We start from the raw sequence: 17,448 nt of genomic DNA, 5'->3' as shown, positions 1-17,448 counted from the left end.
TTTTATCATGTTATCATTGTTCTAGTGAAAAGCGATGCCAATGGGAAAAAACGGAATGTAAATCATATTTAACAAACAGTTATATGAATAAGAACGTTTTCACAGCAATCTTGGTTTCACCCCATGATTCAGCAATGTGAAGAACTACCTTTAGCAGCAACAACATGAAGTAATTGCTTTCTGTATTTTTTCCCATTCTTCTTTCCAACATTGCTTCAGTTCATCGAGGTTTGCAGCATTTATTTATTTCCAGCTCCCTTAAAGTCCCTCCATGGCATTTCAATTGGGTTGAGATCTGGACGTGACTGGACCATTGCAACACCTTGTTCCTTTTCTTTTTCAACCATTCTGTCACAGATTTGCTGACTCAATTTCCATCAGGCTTTAGTTTTTAGAACAGATTATCTCAAAATATGACTCTAGGATACTTTGGTATATTAAAGAGTTCATGGTCAACTCAGTGACTGCCAAGTGCACTGTGGTTGCAAAACAAGCCCAAATAACTGACAACGAGCAGGAAGTGCTTGTGCCGATATGCTGTGATAAATCTTCTGCAAACGTGGGACTGTGCATGATCACCAGAAAGCTCTACTTTGGTCTCATTCGTCGCGGAAATGTTGTGGTTTGTTCAGATGCAACTTTGCAAACCTAAGCTGCACTGCAATGTTTTTTTTTGTTAGTTTTATTCATAGAGAAGAGGCTTTCTCCCTGGCCATATTAGCCTTTCTCTAATAGTACTGTCATGAACCTTAACATTTAACACGCTGCCTGAGGGCCTGAGATGTAGCTGTCTTTTTTTCAGCATTACATGGTCTAACCCTGGGCTGAATTTTGATGAAATACCTACTCCTGGGAAGACTGCAGCATTGAGTTAACACACACCTGAAAGCTAGAGAACAACAAACTGCCATTTATCCATCCAACCATTCTCTTTTTATCCAAGTTCCTGAAAAAGAGCTTACTGAGAATTCAGAACACTTCTATTTGACAATCCAAACATCCACACGCACATTAATATAGAAGTTTATTTGATAACTGACATTCTGATTCCCGTTTAGTATCTTATACAGGGACACTTTAACATGCCCATTGTTAACATCCAGTTTATATGGCCATCTTTTCTTAGATGTAACCATGCTATAGCCACAATGTGTGGATTCTATATAAAATGAGGCTTGAAACAAGACTACAATAAATACATTGTTCTGTTTAGTACTGTGCATTGTTATATAGTTGTGGTAGAACAATGGTTCAAGACTATCACACCGCATGTGATTACACTGGGTTCTATTGTGCACTGTTTTTTCTGGTGTTACACATTGCAATTAAGTCTTAGAGCAGCTTATATCAATTTGGTAGGTAATTTCTACAAGAATTTGTAAGCTGTAGGGAAATTCAAATAAGTATTGTTATAAGTAAAATGGGCTAAACACTGGAAAAATAATTACAAACTGATAACAAAGAAAACTAAAAAGCTGAGATGATTGTTTAGGAAATGTACAACTATCAAGCCAGAACATTTTTACCAATCATTTTTAAGGAAAGACAGAAAAATATTTCTTGTGACTGTTATTTTGCCTCAATTTGCTGTCACTTTATTTCATATGAGTTACATTGTGTAAAAAAAATGACATTAGTGTAAACTGTACCAGGGTTGTGCCAAATCTGAGCACTGGTTAGAACACGAAAAAAGTTAACATGAAACTGTACACAAAAATCAAAGTTAATTTCTCAACTCTCTGCTTCTCCACCTCTCTTTCCTTGTTTCTCTCACCATCCATCTCTCCCCTCAGAGTTAGAGATTAGTGTATAATTACATGGGAGATCAGCAAAAAATGGGGGGAAAGGGACCAGTATATTTTAACAAGGCGGTCGAGGAGGAGTGTCATGAGGGGGAGGAGGTGGCGCGGCCCTCGTCACGGGCCGACTGATTGTCTGCTTTTAATCCTCGACCTCATTATCACCTCCAGGTCCGGCAGTGGCAGTAAATGAATCTATCTGCCGAGTGTCAAATCTTCACACCTTCACCCTGGTAATCACCCCAAGGTGCAAATACAAGAGATAGAAAGAATGAGAAAAATGGAAGGAGAGAGAGAATATGACCCCAGCATTTCATGAACAAAATCCCCTCATTTCATAATTAGTGCTGTTCATTAATTATGTTATTTCTCTGGCAATTAAAGCTGGTTAAACACGTAGTTTCTGTAAGGTCACAGCGGTGACATAAATATATAGATTTTTGTTCATAAAACACCTATTACTGCTGTCATATAAAAACAGTCACGCTTTGACATTTCTCTCTTCACACATTGTACTGATGTCTCATACGTTACTTTTTATTATATATCGTGACCTGGAAACTAAATCTAGAGCAAAGGCAAAGCATCAAAAAGGATGACAGATAAACAATGGCTACATTTTAAATATCAGTATTAAGACGACATTCTTAGGTTTGCATTGAAGTTTATTAACTGGGGATTTATAAAACTGCAGACTTTGCTTGTATTCTTAAAGTGATATCAAAAGAGAAGTACATTCATCTGTTTATCAACAGAAGTATCTAATTAACCAATAGCATGTGTGACGGAGTGACCCGTCTCAAGGCAGAGTCCGCTGAGTATGGCACCGCCACCATTAGATCGCCACCATTAGTTCGATTTGGCACCCGGGGCGGCGTATCTTTCTGACGACCGAGTAGAGGAATAAAAGGGGTGAGGAGCAAGTTGTGAGCCGCATCGGGGGTGGCTAGATTTTGGTTCCCACTTACTTGTTAAGGGCGTCGGTCGGGGAGACGTGCGGGGGGATCGCCAATCGTGCAGGGTGACGCAAGCCGATGGTATGGGGGTGTGGGGTTTAAATAATGAGTTCACGTGTGTCTGGACCGTCATGAGAATGGCCTCATTACGTGGGCCGTTAATGTGTATATGAAGTCGGGTAGACTTCCGGGAAATAGTTGAGAGCCTGTATCAATGTATATGTTTTGTGAGTGTATAATGAAAAAGAAATTCTGGGGGAGGGAGACGGGGATTAAAGTTAGAATAAAGAATTGGTGGTGACGCCAAGGGGGAGGGGTTACGGGATATAAGAGACGGCGAGCCGGATATGAAGGGGAGTGTGTTGTAACATACAGGCTGTGTAGCGCGGATCTCAGTTTTATGTCTTTGTAACCATCTTTTTATGCACTGGGGAGGCCGCTTCAAATAAAGTATCCACACTAATACCTTACCGACTACGCCTGTGTTTGTCCGGGAGAGGTCTGGAAGGGGACCCCGTGACATATGGTGTCAGAAGTGGGATGGCTAGTCGGAAGAGGAAAACGCGCCTCCCAGCGAAGCGCACAGGGCTGCGGTCCCAGCAGCATGAGCTTCCGGGGGAGAAGACAGCAGAGGAGCTGGCGTGGGACACAGTGCCGGCGTCATCTTCTTCAGCAGAGGAGGAGGAGATTTCCGGCAGGATTGGTCCGGAGTTGCCTACAACCTCGACCGCAGCACGTGATGGAGAACTGATTGCGATGATGAGGGACTTCCTGGCGGGACAGCAAAGGAGAGAGACGGTGTTATTGGCAGAACTCAGGGGGCTGAGGACCGTTCCCTCTCCTAATGCGCTGTTGCCGGCGGATTCAGCTAGTCAGCAGAGCTCAGGGCAAGTGTTAGCGGGAGCTAGCACTACGGCCGCTACGGCTACACCGAGCACGGTAACAGCGAGTAGCCCCAGGATGGTGCTGCCTACCCCGGCCCGGCAGCGAGAATCCCGGCCGTCGTTACTGGAGGAACCGGCTCGCCAGTCCCTGGCAACGACAAGCAGCTTCGACCAGACGGGCGGAGAGTGGAGGCGATCGGAGGGGCCAAAGATTCCACCGTACCAGATGGGGGAAGATATTGAGAACTATTTGTTGCGCTTTGAGCGAGTGGCCAGAACCTGGAGATGGCCGGAGAATGAATGGGCCTGTCGGCTAGTTCCGTTGCTAGCGGGGAAGGCGTTGGAGGCCTATACCGCAATGGATGAAGAAAGAGCCCACTGTTATGAGGATTTAAAAGCTGCCTTGTTAGTTAAATTTGACATTTCCCCGGAGACGTATCGGCAGCGGTTTCGCTCTAATATTATTCCACCTGGGGAGAGCCCCACCGAGACGTACTACCGGCTGAAAGGACTGTACCGGCGCTGGCTTCGACCAGAGCAGCATACGAAGGACGAGATGGGAGAAGCGATTATTTTGGAGCAGCTAATTCGAGTTCTTCCAGGGGAGGTGAGGACCTGGGTGAGGGAGCATGAGCCCGCGGACGGACTGGCCGCAGCCAAGTTGGTGACGCAGTATTTCAATGCGCGGAGAGGAGCGGCCCCGGTCCGCTCAGCTGGGACGCCACAGCGATCGTCCCCGCAATCCGCGGGTCTGCCGAAGCGGGAGAGTAACCCCGAGCCATCCGGGGCCCCCAAGGTATCCACTCTACGAGGAGCGGGTAAGGACTTTCTTTGTTATTACTGCCAGCAGCCAGGCCATAAAGCCTCGGTGTGCCCCATCCGGAAGGCCAAAGTCACTGGGGCCTGCTATGCACCTCGGCTGGAGGCGGAACCAACAAAGGTCCAGCCAGCTGAGGGGCAACGCTATAAAACTATAAGGGTAAATGGGCAGCAGGTTACTGCTTTGCTGGACACTGGTAGTTTTATGTCATTAATTAAGCAAAGCTTGGTACCAGTGAACTGTGTGGACTATAGTCGACAAGAAGAAGTGTTATGTGTGCATGGTGACAAACATCCCTACCCAAAGGTGGAAATAACAGTGACTATTAATGACCAGCCATATTTATTGTCTGTTGGGGTGGTACAGAATTTGCCGGTAGAGGTTATTCTGGGGATGGATGTGCCTGTGCTTATGGATTTGTTGCAAGAAAAAGAAGAGCGGGACACAGAGACAAAAGGGAGGGAATCGGGGAATGTTCAAATGAAGGTGTTAGGCCCAGTGGTCACTAGGGCCCAGGCGAAGGCGGGATGCCAACCCCTGCCAGACTTGGACAGTAGTCTGTGCGAGGGTGGCACGAAAGGGCCGAGAAAATCTCGTCGCCAACGCCGCTTTGAGAAGCAGCTATGGTCCCAGGGACCGGGCAATAAGAACATGAAATGGGATGTACCTGAAAATATTTCTGTGTTGCAAAGGGAGGATGAGACGTTGGAAGTGTTGTTTGCTAATGTGCCTGAAGGGGGAACAGGGAAATGGGGAGGAAAAGAGAAGTTTGTGGTTGAGAAAAATGTGTTGTATGCAGTTGATGGGGACCACCAGCGGCTTGTGATCCCTGCTAGTTGTAGGCCTCTCATTCTGCATTTAGCTCATACCCTCCCCTGGGCAGGCCATTTGGGTCGCCAAAAAACCTATTTACGGGTTAGTACGCGTTTCTTTTGGCCGTCAATGTATACGGATGTACAGAAGTACTGTCGTGCATGCCCTGTGTGTCAGAAAACTTGCCCAGCGCGCAAATCGGATCGGGCTCTGCTACAACCCTTGCCGGTCATCTCTATCCCCTTCCGTAGGGTAGCTATGGACATTGTGGGTCCGTTAGTAAAAAGTGGTCGGGGTTATCAGTACATATTGGTGGTGTGTGATTACGCGACCCGTTTCCCAGAGGCGTTTCCGTTGCGAGCGATCACAGCCCCTAATGTTCTGCGCGCACTGATACAGTTGTTTTCTCGGGTGGGGATACCTGATGAGATTTTGACCGACCAAGGGACTAACTTTACGTCGAAGTTAATGCAGCTCTTCCACACTCAGTTAGGCGTTTCGGCCATCAAGACGTCACCGTACCATCCACAGACAGATGGGTTGGTGGAGAGGTTTAATCAGACTCTCAAACGGATGTTACAGAAGTTTGTGTCAGACACGGGAAAAGATTGGGACCAGTGGTTACCCTTTCTTTTGTTCGCGTATAGAGAGGTTCCACAGGCGTCCACGGGGTTCTCCCCCTTTGAGTTACTGTATGGGTGGGAGGTACAGGGGCCGCTTGATCTCGTTCGAAAGGGGTGGGAGTCTTCGACCGTGGCTCCAAATGAGAAAGGGGTGGTGCAGTTTGTGCTGGAGATGAGAGAGCGGTTGGAGCGGTACCAGGCCGAGGCCGAAGCCAATCTGCGGGATGCTCAACGAAGCCAGAAGATCTGGTATGACCAACAGGCCCGGCAACGTGAGTTTCAGCCCGGACAAAAGGTGCTGTTACTTCTCCCTTCTTCCAACAGTAAACTGCTGGCGAAATGGCAAGGGCCCTATATCGTGCTTCGCCGAATGGGACCAGTGACGTATGAGATCCATCATCCGGGAAAAAAGAAACCGAAACAAACCTACCATGTGAACCTCCTGAAGGAATGGGTGGAGCAGCCCCGTCCGGCTCCGAGGGAGGCACTGATGGCCCGGGTGGTGCAAGGAGGAGGACAGAGTGAACCTGAGCAGGCTACGGATCCAAGGTCTCCGGTATTGACTCATCTGACCTCACCGCAGGCTGCGGAGCTACTGAAAATTCTGCAGGAGACGCCTTCGCTGTGTTCCGTTAACCCAGGTCGGACTACCTTGGTTGAACACGTGATCCGGCTAAAAGAGGGACAGCCCATCCGGCAACGGCCCTATCGGGTTCCGCAACACTTGGTGGAGAAGCTGCGACAGGAGGTGGAGAAGATGCTGGAGCTTGGAGTGATCGAGCCGTCCTGCTCCGAATGGTGCAGCCCGGTGGTCATTATCTTCAAAAAGGATGGCTCTTTACGCATCTGCATCGACTTTCGAAAGCTAAATGCCATCTCCGAGTTTGATGCGTACCCCATGCCGCGAATTGAGGATTTACTGGAGAAGATTGGGGCTGCCCAGTATATCACCACTTTGGACTTGTGCAAAGGCTACTGGCAGGTGCCACTGGAGGAGACGTCGAGGCCGTACACTGCTTTCAGGACCCCTGCCGGGCTCTTCCAGTTTACCGTGATGCCCTTTGGCCTACATGGGGCACCGGCTACCTTCCAAAGGCTGATGGACAAGTTGTTACAGGGCTGTGACGGTTATAGCGCCGCCTACCTGGATGATGTCGTCATCTTCAGCCACACGTGGGAGGAGCATATGCAGCATTTGTCGGAGGTCTTGGGAAGAATTCATAAGGCCGGGCTGACTCTGAACCCCTCGAAGTGTGAATGGGCGCGGCAGGAGACTCGCTACTTGGGTTACCAGGTGGGACGAGGAGAGGTGCGACCGCAGCTGGATAAGGTGGAAGCTATCCAGAATTGTCCTCGGCCTCGCACCAAGAAGGAGGTGCGGGCTTTCCTGGGACTGGTTGGTTGGTACCGAAGGTTTGTGCCCCAGTTTGCAACAATGGCGGCGCCGCTGACGACATTACTGGGGAAGAACCAACGAAATCCGGTCATATGGACCGCAGCATGTGAACAGGCGTTCCAGGGACTGAAAACATGCCTGTGTTCGACCCCCGTGCTCTGGAGTCCGGACTTTAAGAAGCAGTTTTTGGTCCAGGTGGATGCCTCCAAGAGCGGCCTGGGAGCCGTGTTGGTTCAAGGGGACCCGGGCGAGGAGCACCCGATCCTATATCTGAGCCGCAAGCTGCTGCCGCGGGAGACCAATTACTCGACGGTGGAGAAGGAGGCTCTGGCGATTAAGTGGGCGCTGGAGAAACTCCGGTATTACTTACTGGGAAGAGAGTTTGTGTTGGAGACTGATCATCGGGCGCTTACCTGGATCCAGTCCATGAAGGATCATAATAGCCGACTTACACGCTGGTACCTCTCACTGCAACCTTTCAGGTTCGCCATCCGGCACAGACCAGGTACACTCAATGTGGTGGCGGATTACCTCTCTAGGTTGCCGCACATCGCCAACCTCCGGGGGGAAGGGGATGATGTGACGGAGTGACCCGTCTCAAGGCAGAGTCCGCTGAGTATGGCACCGCCACCATTAGATCGCCACCATTAGTTCGATTTGGCACCCGGGGCGGCGTATCTTTCTGACGACCGAGTAGAGGAATAAAAGGGGTGAGGAGCAAGTTGTGAGCCGCATCGGGGGTGGCTAGATTTTGGTTCCCACTTACTTGTTAAGGGCGTCGGTCGGGGAGACGTGCGGGGGGATCGCCAATCGTGCAGGGTGACGCAAGCCGATGGTATGGGGGTGTGGGGTTTAAATAATGAGTTCACGTGTGTCTGGACCGTCATGAGAATGGCCTCATTACGTGGGCCGTTAATGTGTATATGAAGTCGGGTAGACTTCCGGGAAATAGTTGAGAGCCTGTATCAATGTATATGTTTTGTGAGTGTATAATGAAAAAGAAATTCTGGGGGAGGGAGACGGGGATTAAAGTTAGAATAAAGAATTGGTGGTGACGCCAAGGGGGAGGGGTTACGGGATATAAGAGACGGCGAGCCGGATATGAAGGGGAGTGTGTTGTAACATACAGGCTGTGTAGCGCGGATCTCAGTTTTATGTCTTTGTAACCATCTTTTTATGCACTGGGGAGGCCGCTTCAAATAAAGTATCCACACTAATACCTTACCGACTACGCCTGTGTTTGTCCGGGAGAGGTCTGGAAGGGGACCCCGTGACAGCATGGTATAAATTCAGAGGATTTAGGCATGTAGACATGGTCAAAACAACCTGCTAAAGTTTAAACAAAGCATTAGAACGGCAAAGAAAAAAGATTCAAATGTCAATGTCAGATGGGCTAGTCTGACTATTTCAGAAACTGCTGATCAACTGGGAATTTCCCACACAACCATGTTTAGGGTTTACAGAGAATGGTCCAGAAAGAAGAAACTATGAAGTGAATGATAGTTCTCTGGGTAAAAATAACACTTTCTGATATCAGAGGTCAGAGCAAAGCTCAAATAATTTTAAACTGGTTTAAACTCAAATGCCCTCTACAGTCACCAGATATTAGTCCAATTAGGACCTTTATGATGTGACGGAATGGGAGATTCCCATCACAGGGTGTGTAGCTGACAAATTTACAGCTTCTATGTGATACTATCATGTCAATATGGACCTAAATCTCTAAGAAGGTTTCTAGCACCTTGTCGAATCTTTGCTGTGAAGAATTAAAGCAAAACAAGGGGGTTAAAATGAAATGAGTAGAAAGGACAATAAATAATTTTTTAGGATAAGATAACCTTTATTAGTCCCACACATGGTAAATTTGTTAATTTGTTGTCTTATTTTAGTGACAATTAGGAACTCCTTTAATTTAAGAATCACGAAAATTATAATTATACTATAAAAAATGTAGCATGCATATTAATCACCGAAAAAGGAATATTTCAATTTTATTTAAACATCATCTGTTAAGAGTTAATCAGTTATAACAGAAATAAAAACCATATGTTGCATCGTCTCAGCTCTAAAGATCGTGTGCACCTTGTGTGTATATTTTATATGAGACCCAACAAAAAAAAAAAAAAGAAGAAAATTGGATCTTTCTGAACTTATTTCGTAGTAACAATGCTTCCATTTTCTTTTTATTGAAATATTGCTTACAAGGTATATTCACTTTACTTTTTTATTTTAAAGCAAACTGTAAGTATCATTACATAGCTCTGTATAGTAACAAATGTTTAAGTGAAACCTTAAAGTGAATTAATATATTAAATCAGTTTCATGATTTTTGAATACTGTTAAAAACATTGTACTTGCTCAGTCTTCTTTAATTCGCTTTGCACCAACGCCTACTTAATAACAGTGGAATGAAATCTTCCCCTCAAGACATGCAACCCTTTGCTTCAGTTGTCATAGAAGTTCCTGAAAAAGAGCTTCCAGCTGCAGGAAAATGACTCAGTGATAAGTTGCAATATACTTCCAATGGACATAAGCCCTTTGGACAAATCTAACAAAATCTATGCTACCTTGAAAAACTATAATCATGCATTATTGAATTGGCAAGGATAGTGTGTAATAGAGAGATCCTAAACTCATTCCCCTGTGTGAATTATTAATTGAATTCAAATAACAGACAGAATAATTTTCTTAAAATATCTCAATCATTTTTCACTAGGACTTAAGATGGGGTAAAACAACAGTGATGCAGTCTGTATGCCTAAAATGTAGACGCACAATGTGATGGAGTGTGATAAACAGGAAAATAATTTACCAGCATCTGCAAAGGATGTGGCACCATGTTGGAGTGGATGATGTCCACATAACACCCTCTTTGTTTAATGAGGAAATTCAGAGTTGATATAGTCCTTTCTTGCTTGCTGGCTCTTTTCCAACATGTTGCCACATCTGTCGTAATCATTGTCAGCATTGACTAACAGGCCCGTGTTTATTTGAAACCCCCTTCACTTCCGCTTGGACCATTTCACTGGCTTATCTGCATGTTCGTGCAGCAGAAGAATAGCTGGCTAAATGTTGTACTAAGGCCAGAGTAAAATATGATAATGAGTACAAATGGGATTATTAGGAGGCTGTGTGTCATCAGTCTGACTGATCCATGATGTCAAACTAGCCAAGCAAATTCAATTAGGCCTGCAATTACTCCCTGGCGCTAGTGGAGATGTATTGGAGATGTTAAATATTGATGGAAACATAGATGCCACATTTTTTCATCTCCAAAGGTGAACGCATCTCCTCAAGGTAATCACAAATGCTAAACATGTAGCCTGTCCATTCATCCTGCTGAGAAGAAACATGTTGTGCTGTCATAAAAAGGGTCAAACAGAGGTTCTGCAAATGCACTGCAGGTTTATTTAGACTGTGAAAAATGCATGATTTGATTTCTCTGAGATTTTCTTTTTATGTTTTATGAACTTGAGATTTATTTACGTTGAGCTTGTTGGTAGAAATGATCTATCATAATGTCCTTCTTTTTTGTACCAACATATATAAGAAATATAAGAATAAAGGTGGAGGAGTTTGTAGTTAGACATGGGTGGTAGATGAAAAAAATTTGAACCTTGCAATGTCACATAATAGCTTTTATTCCAAGAAAGAAATAAACAAGATACTAGATAATCACAAACCCTGTACTTTTGCAATCACTGCCACACTCATTAAATGATGGTGTACCATCCAAAAATAGGCAGGGGGTCCAATACAAGTTATAAGTGAGACAGATTTTTCCTTGATTCCCTTCACTAGCAAATTACAATGCTACAGATCAACAATACTGTGCAAACGTCTTAAGTCACCTTTCCTTTCTTGATATTTAAAAGGAAAGTGTGAAATGGGTGTAGCAATTTGGTATGAAAACCTTGATTCTTCACTGTCTGAACTCTCTAACACAAATTTTCTTGTAATTTCTTAAAGCAGCCTTCAGGAACAATTTTCCAGGCTTCTTGAAGGACATTCAAATGTCTTCTTTGGATGTCAGCTGCTTTTTATTCCATTTTGTCAAGATGACCCCACATGGCGTGCGCTCTGGGGAGGCCAGTCCATGACCGATGATGCTTTTTTGTGTGATTTGGGGATTACTGTCATGCAACAATAGGTGGATCAATTGAAAGGATAGATGTATATCTCAGGTCTTGTGGTCCTGACTTTCAGATACTGTTCCTGCACTGTGGATAGTTTTTACCCTTGAAATTTGCCATTTCCATTTCCTTCTAGTTGACGACACTACTGGGGGACACCACATGCCAAGATATATATCTCAGCATGTCCATGCTTTAGTTTTCAGGTAGTAACTCTCTCGGAATCACCCCATTGGTGCAATAATTATGCCTAATATTATGTCAAACTGTTTTATCTTAGCTTAAGAAATGGGAACAAGGACCGCAAAGTGTGTAAAGATACAATTTAAAGAGTTGCTTCTTTGTTAAGCTGTCTTTCAGAGGGTGCTAGTTTTCATTTTGCAGAAAAAAGGTGTCAGACACAATCAGCCAATGTCCAAAAAACAAACAAACAAAAAACAAAACAAATGAACAAACAAACAAACAAACAAAAAACCCTTTCCTAAAAACAAAAACCCTAAAAACCTTTTAAAGACCTTTAGAAAGACTAGAGAACTATTGCTATTTAATAAATTACAAGACAATCTAGCACATAGTGAAACAGGAGGAGCACAGTGAGGCCATGAAACTTCCATAGTGCTAGGATTGTATGGACAAGTTAGTGAAGAGAGTGCTAGGTAAACCCAAACCAGACAATAGATCTCTACCATTAGTAACGTCCAAAACAAACTGTATGTATTAACTGCAGTCAATATTTTCAAAAAAACAATGCAACAAAAGGATGTTTCAAACAATGCCTGTTTGGGTACATCTACAAAATAGTGGTCCAGCTGAAAAACTGGGGAACCACTCATCAATATGTTTGTTAAGAGATATTGATTTTAAGCAGGGCCCCTCTTTGAGGATTTTGCATGTTAAGTTGATTGGTGATTTGAATTTAACCATAGATGTGGATGTGACGGGGAATGGTTGTCTGTCTCTTCGGGTGAGCCCTGCCATTTACTGGTCCAGGATGTGCAATGCCTCTCGCCCAATGGCAATAGCTCCAATGGCCCAAAAGAACAAAACAGAAACATACCTGCTGTTAAACTTCTCAGGGTGCTTCTCTCTCATAACATGGAAACGATGTGCGATTGAGGCATCCTGAAAGAGACAATAAAATTGTATGTTTTATTGAAGCAAGTTGGTGTAATAGTTTAACAACAGATCATAAGTGAATTACAGTCTTGCAACCTCTAGTTTTGGACACTTTAGTGTATGGAACTCTAGGTAAAAAAATTAATTAATTAATAAATAAGCTCTTCTCTACAACAAAGTATTAGGACCTCATTAAGAAAAAAATGTATTTATCATTTTTAGGTTAAAGTCAAAATTCTGAGAATAAAATCAAAAATCTATTTTGAGAAAAAAGTCGAAAGGTGGAGCTTACAGTTGTCCTTTCAAGACAAACTGCCAGTTTTAGTAAGAAGGAAGGAAATGATTTCCCTTTTAGCACATAAACACAGTGCGGTGATAAAGTGTAAGGACTTTGAAAAGATGGTGCAGAAAGCTGCAAATGGTCAGATGGAAAAAAACCACACAAAGTTGGAAGAGTGGATTTGTACGAAATGAAATGACTGGTAATGGACAGATGCGAGGTTATTGATGGTTACACCCTCGTGCAATAAAGAGGATGTATGTTGTATCACAAAACGGCAGATCAATTTGTTTGACTAAATCATCCACACAAGGCATTTTGTAGAGGGTACAGTCTTGAAAAAACAACTGTAATCACCACATTTCAAGTTTTTTCTCTTTAATATATTTTTTTAATGTGGCCCTAATAATCCTTTGTACTCATGTCATTACAACAATTAATAGCATGCAAAATTTTATTACGTTAAAGTTTAAATTTATGTCAGCTGATATTTACTCCACACTTCTCAAACATTGCAGGCACATCTTGGATGTCCATGGTGTTTATCGCTATAAGATTACAGGAGCTGTAGTACGCAGAAGGTTGCTAAGCTTTGGATGAAGTTGACAGAGACCCTGATGAAAACATGCTGCTTCCATACGGGCTAATTAATTAAACACATACTGCTCCTAACCACCCTACAGGAAGCTGCTGAAACCTCAGCAACCAAGTTGTTTTCTTTCTCTGTATGTACCTCACCACTCGTCTCTCTGCAGTTCAGATTTTCTCCAATCTACTTCTAAACCTAAATACCCATAATCACTCATCATTCTCTCACATGACAAAGGTTTTTGTTGATTAATAACAATAACATTTTGAATATTGCACAGTTTTTCATAAAACCACAATGCAGTCAAAGGTACTTTTAAATAAACGATTTAAATGTATATGAAGTGTTTCATTTTAGTTTACCTGTAATCTCATTTTTGAAATGGAAAAAAAAGACTACTGCCTACTAATAAATTTCCCTTCACAGTGGTATACTTTCTTTGTATTAACCTGGGCATTAACTGTTTAAATGTACTGGAGCACAGCACCGCAGTTTGAGTTAAAATATATTGGATATTTTAATATCAAAGAGCATTTGTGCAAAAATGCTAAACAGGGTATTTAATCGGAACACCAGTAAGCAGGTGAACATGACATATGAACTCAAATATGCCGTAAAGTATGCACAAAACCTCTCAGGGCGTGAGGCCTGACTCTAATGAAGGAAAAACATAAATTTCCTTTAATTTACACTTCCAAGTCCGTGTCAGCAGAAAAACGTGTACTGGCCTTTGTGAAAAACTCTGATGAAAACTTATCTTGCTCTGAAGATATCTCAAGAAAGAGTGAGGGAAAAGTTGCTGTAAACTTTCTGGGCTTGTTCCTCGCCCCCCCTCCGCTGAAGCAATCTGTTTTGACCCACTCCATTTTGAGTGGCACTATTGAAACAGCACCTACAGGGAGGACCCCCTGCTAGCTCTCTGTACAGAAATTTAGAAGAAGCCAAAAGAGAAAAATCAATGGAGTTTCTCTTGATGTCTCTTCAAGACGCTGTAAGCAGAAGACCAAAAGATTTCTTCAAGATCCCCGCAGACTCGCCTCACGCTTCCATCGTGAGCAAGAAAGGTGAGGTGATGGATATATCTGAGAGATTGTAACTTGATTTTCTTACAAACAGGACAATAGCTGCAAACAAGAGAGCAAAAGCCAGGAGAGGTTGTCTCCCCTTTGGTTTGGGGTCTATTATCTGAGATCTGTACAAGTGGAGCTGTGGCTTTGCAACAGTAAACAGCGATTTCAAGCAACCCAGAGTGGATAAAGCACTTTGTCGTTCTACATTGCTGTACTGTTTGTTTGCTTTAAATTAAAAAACTTAAAAAAGAAACACTCTAATGCTCCTATAACCAAAATACAGAACATTTACAGTATTCACATATAGTATATATAACAAAATATAATTTTATCTGTACAAATGTTTGATAAAAACATGAAAACTGTTCAAAGTCATATACAAATTTACACAGAAAAGCAAAACCTCTATCAAAACAAAAACAAAAATATTATTATATTAGCTTTATTTAATTTTTTTTATTCAGAAACACAAACAAAAATAGAAAACAAATAGAAACAACCCCACCTGGAAAGCTTCTGAAACAAAATCACTTTGTGCTTTTGATGTTTTCTTTTACCTCCTAAATTATTTTGTGAAAATCAATTTGGACCAATCTAAAATATAAAATTGAATTTTGCGAATTACAATACTGTAATATTCTGAATATAAAATTATTTTCTTTCCATTCTTGTAATAAATTACAAGTGAGCAGCAGGTGAATAGCTATTTTTTTCTTCCTTGCTCATTGTTTTCTTTTTTAAATTATTCACTATGCACCATGCTAATACACCAGCGTGCACTGCACATCTTGGTCAAGGGTACACTCAAAATGTGTGTAGTATAAAATGACAAAATTGTTTCAGGGTTCTTTTTTGCGCCAAACACGACTTATCAAGAAATATCTTTTCATTTCAATGGGTTTCAAATGTTTGTTTAATATCTAATTATGTTTATCTAAGCAGAATTTGATAAATAACTTAAAAAAAAATGTTTTTTTCATGGTTGAGTGTAATTTTAGCTGTTCTGCAAAACTGAGTTGAAAAAAAAAGTTAGTTAGTTAAGATGTTGTGTTTGTCCAACTGGATACATTTTACTAGTTTTCTGACTTTATGTGTAAAAACAACACAATAAAACACCAATATGACAGGAGTAGTGGGCCAAACCTTGAATACATGTATGACACATTCTTATGCACTGACCCCCTCACAGGTCTGATGCGCCGTCAGCTCACTCCCCCCCCCCCCCCCCCCCCCTCACCCCCAGCTGCCCTCAAATAATTACCAATGTAAAAATCTGGCACCCAAATTAATACAGGACATGTGTAATGTCCTCTCATAGCTCAAAGTTTAGTCCAATTATGAGTGGGCTTCAGCGGTTTGATGTGCCTTTCACTACAGTGGAGAGTAATGGCTTTGACAGGAGTGCCAGGGTCATTAGGGCGACTGACTGCATTATGGTAGCGGAGTGCGCTCAGTGATTAGTTCTGTCTCTCACCCCTGGCCCTGATTGAGATCATTACACTTCACGTCACTTCCACATCCTCCCAAAGGGATGGCGTCATTAATTCTCAACCCAACTGGGCCATGGCAGAAGGTTAGGCTGGAAAAATTCAAGAAAAAGAAAGAAGAAGAAATACCTGTGCTGTGGGACAAGAATGAGATCAGAGAAAGTATTGTTCTTTTGTTCTTCGGTTACTATAACGCATTATTGGTGACTGACCAGTATCAGAGCAGTCAGTCAAGTTTAAACACCTCTGGCCTTTATTACAAGGGGACATAAGAAAGAAAGACAGGAAATGCACAAAGAGATGATGGCCAAAATCTGTCTGGTATGTGCCATAACCACTCTGCTTTTAGGATCCTCCAAATGGATCCTAAAATGAATACAAATTTAAAAGGACTCATGGAAATGACTTTCAAGCATATGTTGCCAGTGACAGTCATCGTCCGAGTTGGCTGCTATTGCTGATCTTTTGATTTCAACAGTGTCATTACAGAAACAATCTACTCTTCATCTGCATAATCTCTGAAGTAATTATTAGCTTGACTTGTCGCATAATCTTTAATGTAATTCTCTCATTCAACGGAAAGCAAAAAATTTGATGCAAACAAAATATTGTATCACACTCAAATCCATAGAGACCTCAAAGTCTTCTTAATCCCCCACAAACAACTTCATTTGTCATCATCGCGCCCACTAATCCCACCAACAGAGCAAAGACAATAGAGGTTATAATGAGTTTATGAACCAAAGATGTCAGGCCAAAGACGTTTTCTCTCAATGTTTGCTTCAACAAGAAGCAATCATTAAAGCATTAAAACTTCACGTTTTTTTTAGAGTACTGCATGTTTGGTTGACTGCACATACTAACATTAAAATCCACCACATTTTGAGCAAAATTATGCATCTTTATGTTTCAGTCACACAAGCGTAAAAACAGGATGGCAGCCTCCTTGCAACTAGGAAAAATCAATGGTAACCTGGTGACTACACTGAAGATTTCACTTAAGTTAAATGTTCAGTGAAAAAGAATGAAACCCAACTCTACGACTGCTCAAAGCTGCATGTTGTACCTTTAAAACAATCACAGTCTTGCCAGTGCAGAAGTATCAAAAATTTCTTGAATGACCACTTTTAGGTACCAAAAAGAGAGTTAACATCAGTTTCGAAGTTCGAAGCAAGAAATAAAAATGTCTGCCTGGCAGTTTGGGAAAAAAGAAGAAAAAAAGCTTTTTATCTTAACTCTTTGGGGGTGAATTTTTGTGCAGTATAACTCACTTTTTAAAATGCATTAAGAGTTAATGTTATCCATTGTTAGGTAACAAGTCAGTGTTGACACACCTGGCTACATGAATTCTGCTACTAAATTGTGTTACTGATACATTAGCAGCTACTTATGTCTGCATGATGCATGCATATAGGGTATTGATACACTTTGCTAATAAAGATAGCAAGTGTTAACTTTAGTTGACTTAGTACTCTACCCTCG

General features: G+C 42.5%; 1 protein-coding gene across 1 annotated transcript in view; it reads right to left on the bottom strand.

Annotated features, from left to right (window-relative positions):
• The window catches only part of dgkb (diacylglycerol kinase, beta), an 88,816-nt gene that overhangs the window by 26,076 nt on the left and 45,292 nt on the right, over nt 1-17,448 (bottom strand). The window contains exon 20 of the mRNA XM_026183769.1: nt 12,482-12,546. Within this exon, the coding sequence (XP_026039554.1) occupies nt 12,482-12,546 (65 nt within the window). The remainder of the gene's footprint in view (nt 1-12,481; nt 12,547-17,448) is intronic.

Source organism: Astatotilapia calliptera, chromosome 11 (genome assembly GCF_900246225.1).
Source record: "Astatotilapia calliptera chromosome 11, fAstCal1.2, whole genome shotgun sequence".
Taxonomy (NCBI): domain Eukaryota; kingdom Metazoa; phylum Chordata; class Actinopteri; order Cichliformes; family Cichlidae; genus Astatotilapia; species Astatotilapia calliptera.
The sequence above is the reverse complement of the archived record's forward strand: the minus strand, read 5'-3'. Positions and strand labels throughout refer to the sequence as shown.